This window comes from Tauraco erythrolophus, chromosome 6 (assembly GCF_009769465.1).
Source record: "Tauraco erythrolophus isolate bTauEry1 chromosome 6, bTauEry1.pri, whole genome shotgun sequence".
Classification (NCBI taxonomy): Eukaryota; Metazoa; Chordata; class Aves; order Musophagiformes; family Musophagidae; genus Tauraco; species Tauraco erythrolophus.
Genome location: NC_141470.1, coordinates 875398 through 886592, shown reverse-complemented (window position 1 = coordinate 886592; position 11195 = coordinate 875398). Strand labels below are relative to the sequence as shown.

General features: G+C 47.3%; 1 protein-coding gene across 2 annotated transcripts; it reads left to right on the top strand.

Annotated features, from left to right (window-relative positions):
* Positions 1–1198: 1198 nt before the first annotated feature.
* Positions 1199–8741, top strand: COMMD9 (COMM domain containing 9). Of its 2 annotated transcripts, XM_086613287.1 has the most exons (6): positions 1199–1261; positions 1354–1479; positions 1616–1755; positions 2687–2721; positions 6856–6959; positions 7789–8741. In XM_086613287.1, exons 1-6 carry the CDS (start codon positions 1211–1213, stop codon positions 7927–7929), a joined length of 597 nt encoding a protein of 198 aa, XP_086469413.1. In that variant the 5' UTR covers positions 1199–1210; the 3' UTR covers positions 7930–8741. The 2 variants fall into 2 exon arrangements, with proteins under 2 accessions (XP_086469413.1, XP_086469412.1); XM_086613286.1 differs by lacking the exon at positions 1354–1479 and having other exon boundaries at positions 1211–1261.
* Positions 8742–11195: the final 2454 nt, after the last annotated feature.

Genomic DNA, 11195 nt, shown 5'->3' with positions numbered 1-11195 from the left:
TTGGAAACAGAAATTAGGATCCCTCCGTCTTTCCCTTCACCTTCTGTTCTATTCCAGTGTATAGATGACAGATGTTGCTGTATTTTGTGTAGGTGGAAAATGATTGCTGTGGCATCAGCAGAAGAGAGACAATCGACAAATCTTTCAGACACTCCCTCTCAGGAAGGAATGGACAATGTCATCAGTGTAGCTCATTTTCCTCTTCTCATCAGAGTATTGAGAGTATTGAGTTGTATAGTATGGTTTGCTTAGTAGATTTGCTGGTGACACAGTGCTAGGGAAAGCAGCACAAACACACGGCAGCTCTCCAGACTGATCAATCATACGCATTAATTTCAAGTGGCCACAGATGGTAAACTCATACCCCAAAAATAGCTCCCTCAAAGCCTCGTTTCCTGTTGCTTATGAAGATGATGGCAAAGAAAATCCTCTCCCTTTGGATTCTTCTGCCCTTTAAGGTTTCCCAGCATGAGAGAGGGAAATCAGTTCCTCTGTAAGAGGAAGCCCTTTTCCCTGCCAATCTTGTGAAGCCCAATGCAAAGAGCATTTCCATATTTGCATTTCTCACCGTGTATTATTCTGTTTATAGGACACCACAAATGGAAATGAGGGTGGAGGTGCTATGACAGAAGTAGCGATGGGGGAAGATCACAGATTACCGATGCCCTGGAACTAGATGTGCTGGGAATTACACAAGACAAAGAGAAGACTATTTCTGTCTCAGAAAGAGGTCTTAAATATTTAAGTCCTTCACAAACTGAAAGATACGCACCACTTGCTAAGATAATGGTCAGTATCATTGAGGCAGCGCCATAGGCGCGTCTTTTGCCCTCAGGTCGCTGAAAAGAGAGCGTTGACAGCTCAATTCTGCATCCAACGCAGAGATTTGCACTAACAGGAGAAAAAATAAATTAGTAGATCGGAGAGGGCGAGGCCAGATGCTTGCCCTCGTCCCTGCTCCCTCACTGCCGGCACTGCGGTCCCGCACAGCAGGCGCCGCTCGCACGGCGCAAGCGCCCCCACTTCGCCGCTAAACCGCCACCGTGACGGACGAGACCGAAATAACGCGGAACGCCGTCCCGCGGCGGGAACACCGGGCGCTGCCCGCTCGGCCGCTCCGCCCCGTCCCCGCCCGCCTCAGCTGACCGCGCCAAGATGGCGGCGGCGCCTCAGGCGGGGCCCGGCGCGCCGCCCAGCTGAGCGCGCCAAGATGGCGGCGGTGGGGGAAGCGGAGCTGGCCGCGCTGCAGAGCCTGTTGAAGGTGAGCGGGCCGCCGGGCTGCCGAGGGACGGGGCGGCGGGGGCTGCCCCTGGCGGGCCGCGGCTGAGCGCCCTCTGCTTTGCTCCCCGCCAGGCGCCGTCGAGGGACGCCGTGCGGCAGCTGTGCCAGGAGTGTTTCCGCAGCCCGCCCGCCGGCCTCGGCCCGCTGGCGCGGCGCGCCGGCCCGAGCCTCTCCGCCGGCCCCGAGGAGGCGCAGCAGGTAGGGCCGGGCGGGGCCCCGGCGGCGAGCGGGGCGCTTTCGGGAGCGCTGCGCGGGAGCCGGGCGCGTAGGACGAGGCGGGAGGACGGGCCGTGCCCGCCTGAGCGGAGCCCTTTTGCCTCTCCCTTCCCCACAGCTGGTGTCTGCTTTGCACAGCCTTACCAGGCACGTCGTGTACCGCGGCTTGGCGACGGCAGAAGATATCCTCGCCCTCTTTCCAGAGAATTTCCACCAAAATCTGAAGAACCTTTTGACTAAGATCATCTTGGAGAATGTGTGAGTGCCACCCGCTTGCTGTTTGCTTTCAGCTGGGAAGTTGAAGCCTGTGTATGTAGTTTGATATGGGGATGGTTGGCAGCACACAAAGTCTCATTTCTGTGAGTTTTGTGTGTGCATTGGTCATAATTATAGAATCATAGAATGGCTTGGGTTGGAAGGGTCCTCATCTAGTTCTAACCCCCCTGCCATGGGCAGGGACACCCTCCACTACACCAGGTTGCCCAAAGCCTCATCCAACCTGGCCTTGAATGCTTCCAGGAATGGGGCAGTCACAATCCACATAATTACACAGGTTGGGATGAGCAGAGTTGAATGAAATACGTCGTCTGAGTGGCATGGCAAACAAACCACAACCATGGGCACAGACGGGTTTCCCAAGACTTTTGGAATGGGTGTGGGCATCATTCACATAAAGCAAAGACCTTTTTATCCTAACAACTCACCAGTGTGGTGCAAAAATGCTACAGATGACAATAAAACTCAGAGGGCTGGATTTCCGCACAGAAAATCTGATCAGGTAGCATCCGGGTGCTCATCCACTTACCACCTTGGCTTGGGAGAGGAGGCACTATATGCATTGGAGCATAGGTGAGGTGGTGGCAGAGGATAGCAGTTCTGCATGCTTGTACATCTCACTGCTTGGTAGCCTGTTGTTTTGATAAAACTGGGGGGAATGGTACATGCCATAAGTAAGCTGCACTTACGGAAGAACCAATAGCTGCTCACCAGTTTGCCTACCATTGCCCACCAGCGACAGCCTCCTTTCAGCACTCAGCAGCGTAGGCAGTCGCTGTTCCCTGCTTACTGCTGCAGCCCTGGTGACCCTTCTGTCAGGGATAAGCCACTCTGAATGCTTTCCCTACCTTTTTTTTTTTTTTTTCCCCAAAGCACTGCTAATACTGTTTTCCTCTTCTCCACTTTTTCACAGCTCTGCGTGGAGGAATGAAGCACAAGCAAGTCAGAGTAAGTAGTAGTTCACATATTGATGCAGTTAATGTCTCCTGAGATCGTTGAAGCTTAGAGTAGTGCATCTCAACGTGGTTTTGTAACGTAGCACAGGGCTACTCCCGTTTGCCTTAGATCAAGCTGTTTGATGTGGTATTGCAGAGCTTAGCAGAGGTTGACAAGCTTGTACTCAGATCTGTGCTGCTGTTCTCAAGCAATTCCATTTAATGCTCGGTCTGTTGCTCCCTTGCAAAGTATAGCAAGTATTTGCAAAACTTTTGAAAGTGATGCACTCTGACCTCCCCATTCAGGTCATTAAATGATGTCCATATTCATTAACTGCGCTGTAAAGGGTATGCGTGTATTGGAGAATACCTTGTCTTTGCACATCTAGTCAATTCTGTGCATTCTTTCTCTTCCGTGCGTCAGGAAATACACTGTATATATTCATTACTCTGCTATTTCTTCACCTTTCTAAACAGTGATGTAATTAAGGAATGCAAACTCTTAACAATAGCATCATGGGCAATGAGTTACATCCCAGTTAGGTGTTCCGTGCAGCTGCACCGCTTTGTTTTCTCCCCCAGAGGTATTCTTTACAACTGTAGCACTTAGAGGCTTACAAATGAGAGCCCATACATAACAGAGTGCTTTGAGATCTGCATGGATCCTCTTTACCCTCTTCTGTACCTGCAGAGGAGATAACGTCCACCAGTAAGACGGTATGGCAAGATCTGGAAATACACTGTCCCTCAGAGTTTTAATGGAGTATGAATAGGGAGAGGGAAGAAGCTATTGCATAATGCTAATGCAGTAAATACAGCAGTTGCTTACACTAAACAATGTTGTGGTGTTGCCAAGACACACAATGCTTTTTCCTGTGTCCTTAATACTATTGTGCGTTAAAGGAAACGGGAGCAACCATGACACACTAGCGTGACACTCTAACTCCATCTTCACAACCCAGGAGCAGGGCTGGGTGTGTGGCTCTTGGAGCACCACCCAAGAGCTCTGCTCTGACACTCGTGGCTTTGTACTCCTTAGGTGAATATTTAACCCTGTTAGAATGAGATTGTTTTCTAGGAAATTATGCATTATTTTACTATTGCATTCATGAAATATCTGACATACATTACATAGAGACTAAGGCAAGGATTTAAAGAACAGACATTCCAGCTGATTGATCTATGTTAACATAAAAATGTGGATGGCTTCCTGCCCCTCCCAAGCCACCAGCAATCAATCCTTGCAAATTAACATACAAGGCTAAACAGATGCATTTTATGTTGTTGCAAATGCTGCCAAGTGCTGGCTCTTACAGGCTGTGAACTGGCATTTATTCCAAAAGCAAGAACCAGGCAGCTCGTTCTGCACTGTTCCCTGGAGCTCTGCTCAGGGGAGCAGGAGGAGCAGAGACAACCTTTCCCAAACAGAAATTTCTCTAAGCACTGTTAGGAAGCAACTTGAGCATCTGGAGTCAGTAGGACGGCTAGCGATCGACCCTTAGGGAGGAAACTAGGCATCTCATGAGAGGCAGAATCCAGAGAGGCTGCAGTTGCCTGTTGAAACAACTCTTTCCTTAGCATTCCACAGAGGTTTATTCTTTGCCTTTTTATCTCTCTCTGGTACCCTTAAATAGATAACAAGCAACTGCTGTCAACCAGGTTTGGTAAGGCTTCGCAAAGACACTCAAACCTACCCAGTGCCACAGCTGAAATTTTAAATTGAGTTTGAGAACAAACAATCACTTCCCTACAGATCTTTTAGAAGATTGGTCCAATGTTGATATCCAGATTTCTTTGAAAATCCCTAGCTGACATAAACAGGAACAATGTTTCTTCAGGCACCCTGTAGACTTTTCAGCTTCCCATGTTTTGCCAGTGTGCACAACAGGCTGGGAGGGAGCATAGCTGGAACAAAGGACCCACAACTCCTAGTTTATGATTTGAGTTTAGACTTAGGACTGAGGGCCACATTGGCCAATGGAATATTCCATACCAAGCAACGTCATGCTGAGTACATAGATGAGGGTTGGCCAGGAAGTTTGGTCTCTTCTTGGTTTATTGGAATTCTATCTTTTGCGCTCCTTTTGGGCCTTTTGCTCTTCTGGGATTGTGGTTTTGGGACTTACCTGTTTTGGGATCGCTTGCTGGGATGGAATGGGATGGGTGTTGCTCACCGGGTGGTGAACAATTACACTGTGCATGACTTGCTTGTATATATTATTATAATTTTTTATATTATACAGTATTATTATTTTAATAATTGAAACTTTTATTTTATTTTCGGTATTAAATTGTTCTTATCTCAACCCATGAGTCTCCTTCTCTTTTCCTCTTTAATTCTCTTCCCCATTCCTTGGGGATAGGGGAGTGTGAGCTCTTCACGTTTAGTGCTGGCCAGGTTAAACCATGACAGTGTGTGAAGATTGCAGTTTACCAGTACATATGCTGTACTGCAGGATGCTTTGGTTCATGGGTTAGGGAGCTTGAAGTAATGTGTTTTATACTGCTGGATTTTAGGAGCATTCCTGTGTGTTTTCTTATCAATTACAGAACAGAGCAATAAGCATGTAGGTACTAGAGCAGCTCATGGTGAAATACTAGTTGAGTGTTGCAGGCAGCAAGGCAGGGGATGAAGAGGTGGAGAAGACACCTCACTGCTCCTGTTCTCCCAGCTGCTTTGTCAATTTACCTATGCACCGTACCATCCTTGCGTGTGATGATGGGAGAACCCTGTTTGTCCTTCCAGGGTTATGAGGAGGTCTTCAGAGACTGGCTTATTTCCAAGTAAAAGTGGTGTGAAACCATGTAGTAGCACCAAAGTTGTACGCTTCTGTAGTGGTTTTAGGCTGATCCAGCAACTAAAACTCACACAGTCTCTCCTTCTCCAGTAAAGTAGAGAGGAGAGAAAAAAAAACCAAAGGGACTGAGGGTTGAGACAAGAACAGAGGGAGCACCCACCAACCATGGTCCTGGGCAAAACAGGCAGAGCTTTTCTCAAAGCAAAACAGTTTATTAATGATTACTTAGAAGGACAAAGGGAAACAAAAACCGATTACTTGAGAGGACAGAAAGAAGCAAAACCAGATCTTAAAACTGACACCTTCCCCCCCCCCCCTTCCTTTTCCTCCCGGCTCTACCTCCTCCCCCCAGCAGCACAGGGGGCAGGGACGGGGGGAGTGCAGGTCAGTTCATTCCGTGCTGTTACTGCTGCTTCTTTCTTAAAGGAGAAGGAGTCCTTACACCCTTTTCCCCTGCTCCAATGGATCCCCTACCCACGAGGAAAAATCCACAAACTTCTCCAGCGTGAGTCCAGCCCACTGGAGACAATCCTTCCCCACAGATTGCTCCAGGGTGGGCTTTACCACAGTCTCGGGTACTTAGGGAGCTGTAGCCACTCGCTCCAGCGTGGGTCGTCACTCAGACTCCAGATGCCTCTCCGCCTTGTTGTGCACCCCAACACGACCATCCTCAGGCTCAGGCATCTTCTCCCCACGGGCTGCGAGTGGGTCTCTGCTCCACCGAGGCTGTCCTGGTTGCAGGGGGGCCGCCTGCCATCTCACCATCAGCCGCAGGGGAAACTCGGCTCCGGCACACCTCCTCCCGCTCCATCCTCACTGACCTGCTGTCGATGCGGCTGTTTCTCTCAGATCTCAGTCCTCTCCAGGTGAACTCAGCCCAGTGGGCACCCCGGGAGTGGGGTGCCCCCGAGTTCCCCAGCTGGCTCCGCCGCCGCCATTCTCCGTGGGCGGCGCCGGCCCGATGCAGGCAGCTGCCCGGCCGGGAGCCAAGGAGCGGGGGCAGTGCTCTCCTCCCTTCTCTGCTCGATCCTGGGCGAAGCACACCTTCCGGTCCCTTTGTCCTGACTTAAATAGGGCAATTCGCAGAGGCGCCCTATTGGCTCAATCCCGAGGGGGATGGCAGTCTGATCTGGTGGCCAGAACCAAACCTAACCCGGTTCCAAAACCGGGGAGGTCGCAGGGAGCAAAACCCCTCTCCTGCCACCAGAACCACCCCCCCCTCCACATCAAACCATGACAGCTTCCCAAGGCCAGAAGTGAAAAAGCATGTACATGGTGGTAGTCACAGGCGCCAGGGTCTGGTGTCATCATGTGCTGGTGGGCCTAACACCCGTTTTTTAATCCCTCAGTCTCCCTGCCTCGGCTGGTCGACATGGACTGGAGGGTGGACATCAAGATGTCTTCAGACAACATCAGCAGAACGGCAGTCCCTACTTGCCTGCTTCAGTTAAAGGTCATGTCAGTGGCTGTAAAGGGTACAGGATCAAAATCATCAAGTCCAACACCTGCCTTACCAGGGCTAGTGCAAACCAGTTCAGATAGGCATCTGGAGCTTGCCTGTTGCCTGGTGGGCAATTAGCAGACTTTCTCAGAGATCATCTTGAAAATACCACAAAGCCTGGGAATGATGTCTCTGATGAAAGCCCTCTTTTTCTTGCAAGGGAGAGTTTTCTTGGCATGAGGATGTGAGAAGGCAGCACATGTGTTCCTGGTCACCATTGTTCTTTGCAGAAAGAAAGAAGATAAATTACGAAGTTGTCACCCTTCAGTTCTGAGCCATTCATCAGGATGTTTAGCTGGCTGCATTAGTTGGGAAATGACTTTTGATTACTAGTAACTTCTTTCACTGGCCACATCTATCATTTGGGAATATAGCTAAACTTACTGCTTACGTTCTCCAGAGTTCTGAATCCCCCCAACTGGTAAAAATGGGATGGGTGGGTTTCAGAGGAGGAGGAAAGAAAATCTAATTTCTGTGTGTGGGATGGGGTTAAGTATCCTGTGCAGTATCTGCTAAGATGCTGCTGATATGGATGTGGCTTCCTACCAGGAGTCTCCAGAGTTTCCCCATACTCATGGCAGTATATCCTTATTTGCACTCTGTCATGGGAGCACACTTCACTAGCGAGGCACACAGCTTAGAAAATGTGCCGTGGTCCTTCAGGATGGAGCTGGATGCCAAATTTAAAGCATTTTTCTTAATCTGTCTGTTAAACACTGACTTTCGTAGTGGAATGTGAATGAATTTTTCATACAGCTAACGTCTGCATTCTTGTTTTCAGATTCAGGAAGATGTTGACTTATGCGGAGATAATCCTGTTGTTTCTGCACTGACTGTGGAACTGAGCAAAGAAACCCTGGACACTATGTTAGAAGGTCTAGGAAGGATCCGGGACCAACTTTCTGCTGTTGCAAACAAATGAATACTCAAGGGCAGGGTTTCCAGCAGCAAGGGAGGGAAGTATTCTCTACCTATGGCTCTCATAAGTTGCAGCATATTTTCTGTTTAAACAAACTAAAATGAGAAGAGATTTCTTTATTGAGTTAATAAGATGGCTTTTGAAAAGCTAACACTTAAACATTCCTTTGGGCCGATGCCAAAAAGTGTTTTCCTAATACATTGTTGAACAAAAGCTGGTCTTTTTCAGAAAAGGATTTGAGGACACAAGAGCTTGGCTTAATCACAAGGGTCATAATTGGAAACAGCAAATAGCTGCAGTCAGTGAAGCAAGTGCCGTCTCTGTCCTGAAATTAGGATCTAACAGGCTCAAGCTGGTTAATGGGCTGCCTTCCGCCAGGGTGCTTCTCTCTGGGATGTGCGTTTACTGAGGTGCATGCTGGATGTAGCACTCTCCCTCTCAACCCAGCACAGCCATTCTGCAGATCGTTATTATGGGATAATGCTTTGAAATAGGGCAATTATGCTGCAGCACATTCCCTTCTGATCAGCTTCATAGCAGCGTTTGCAAAATGACTAGTCTGAACATCTTTAGTAGCAAGTAATTTCCTCCTTCTGTTTGAAAAGAAAAATGGAATTAAGATAATTCGTGTTTGGGTTCATTGGAGTCTGAACTTTGCTTTCGCTGCACAAAAAGCAGGCTGGGAAAGGAAAGAATTGGTAGCCATTGTCTGTACTATAGGAGACCCTTCTGTGGCAATATGTGCCTATACTTCCCCAGAATGTTCTGTTGTTTGTTTGTATAAATCTAAATCTAATTAAAAAATGAACTGCTAATTGATTTTGTGAATGGTTTTCAGTCTAGAATAGATGTTGTCCTGGGCTACCTCAGCCTCTTTGTGATGGTGCCTAGTTTCTAGGCTGCTTTAATAGATGTTCACATTTGTTGCTGAAGAGGGATCTTTTCTCCTGTGCAAGTGGATTCACCTTTTAAACTGCCTTCTCTTCATAGTACAGTTTCAAGACACCATTTTTCCATGGGCACCAGCTCTGCACGATATGACAGGTGATCACCCTGACCTAAAACTTTATATATGTGCATTGGAGGTGTGGAGGAATAAGTGCAGAAAATGAGCAAAATTCAGACTCTCGTTTCTGATGAGCTTCTGTAATGCTCCAAACTGGAAGACTGGATCCATGTGCTTTGTTTGTGGCAAAGTCCCACTTTTCATAAAACATTTGGCTCTCCTTCAAGACACAGAACATTCTCTTGTATTTGGAAACATGAAATCATTCCAGAAGTCTACATAAACTATGGAGCTTTGTTAATTAATTACTTTTATACATCCCTCAGAGTGCATGCTAGAGTATATGTAAATGAAGCCTGTGCCTTTAAAAGATACTAGTGTGATCCAGCTTATGCATCAGGATGAGATGTGTGACGAGTCCCTTGTGAAGCTCTACTTTGAGCAAAGATGGTAACACTCGGAGTATCAAGGTAGACTGGTAAATTTTATGTATAATAGGGGAATCTGAAAAGAGAAGAGGGATATTCAAAAATCTGTTCCATAAAATTCAAACTGTGAAAAACATCTGCAACAGAAAAATGCCTGCATCGGACTTCTTCAGTTTGAGGAAGCTTTATTGCCATTGCAGCCTAGCCTTAAAAAAATCTTTGATCATTTCTATTGTACCATTTGTTTTAAAAGGTAAGAATCATGAAAGAGGTAAATAATGCGTAATGAAGTACTCAGAGGAGCTGAAGAAGTCAATACACAGAGGAAATCCTTGAGGTAAATACTGAAGTTATAGTCAAGATGTTGTAGGGCCTAATGAAATGAAGAACCAGTAGTTGCATAGAGTTCTCATATAAAACCATTATACAACTGAAGCATAGTCATAAAGAAAAGAAGGACTTAAAACAGAAGAGGCTTTTCCAGTGTCAGAGTGGTGCTACTTGCTGGTAGCTACAAGTTGCTCATGGAGACTTAATAAAAGGGGGCTGTCCACTGGATCAGAGGCATGACAGACATCTGATGACTTCAAGGGGTATATCTCAAGTCCTTCTGCAAGAAGATACTGGTGTTTTCTAGTGCAAGATTTAGGAGGCTATTGAGAGCTTGCCTTCAAATCTTTGCCTAAAATATTAGGTATTTTCTTGTTGGCTCTTACCATCTTTGCCAGAAGAGCTGAGACTGCTCAGAAAAAGATCTATAAAGCAAGAGAGGTCGAGTAGGACTGTCATTACCTGACCAGCAAGAGTACTTCACGTTAAAGTCCTACTTACGGAGACTGCACTACTTTATTATCAGCTTGTTCCTGTACCAACACTGTCCTGTTTAGCTTACTTCTCTCCTATCTTTCCATTTTTCCTTCGTACTTACAAAGCAGTGAAATCCCCCTCCACTTTTGAAGGCTGAGCCTAGTAAACTCCATATTCTGTGCCTTTTGGCTATAAGTTACTTACAGTTTGCATCTCCCTTGGATGCGATCACCACAATTGTTTGTTTCTGGAAAAGAATAGTCCAAGGACATTATAATAAAGAATAGAGCTGTCAAGAGTATGTGAATCACCTGAATGAACTCCTCCTCTCAGGAAACCACAAGCCTTCATTGTGAAGTGGAGCTCAAAAACTCCATCACCATTCCATTATTTGAGGAATAGAAAACCCACCTCCTACATGTACATGTTTATCAAGTGATAACTCAATTACACCAGGCAAAACAGTGATAAATTTATTTGTTAATGTCGTGGTTCAGGCCCAAGCGGCAGCTAAGCGCCATGCGGCTGCTTGCTCACACCCATCCCCTGGGTGGGATGGAGAGGAGGGTCAAGACAAGGAGAGGGAGGGGTCACTCATCAGTTATGGTCACGGGCAAAACAGACTTGACCTGGAGACAAATCAATTTAATTTGTTACCAGTTACTTCAGAGATGATGAGAAACAAAGCCAGATCTTAAAAACACCTTTCCTCCACCTTTCTCTTCTTCCCGGCTCTACCTCCTTCCCCAGCGGCGCAGGGGAACGGGAATGGGGGTTATGGTCAGTTTGTCACACGTTGTTTCTGCTGCTCCTTCCTCTTCAGGGGGAGGACTCCTTACATTCTTCTGCTCCAGCATGGGGTCCTTTCCCACAGGATGCTATCCTTAATCAGACTGCCCCAGTGCAGGCTTTCCCATGGAGCCTGTACTTCTTAGGGCACAGCCACCTGTTCTGATGTGGGGTCCTCCACGGGCTGCGGGTGGATCTCTGCTCACTGTTAATCAATGTGGGCTGCAGGGGGGCTGCTG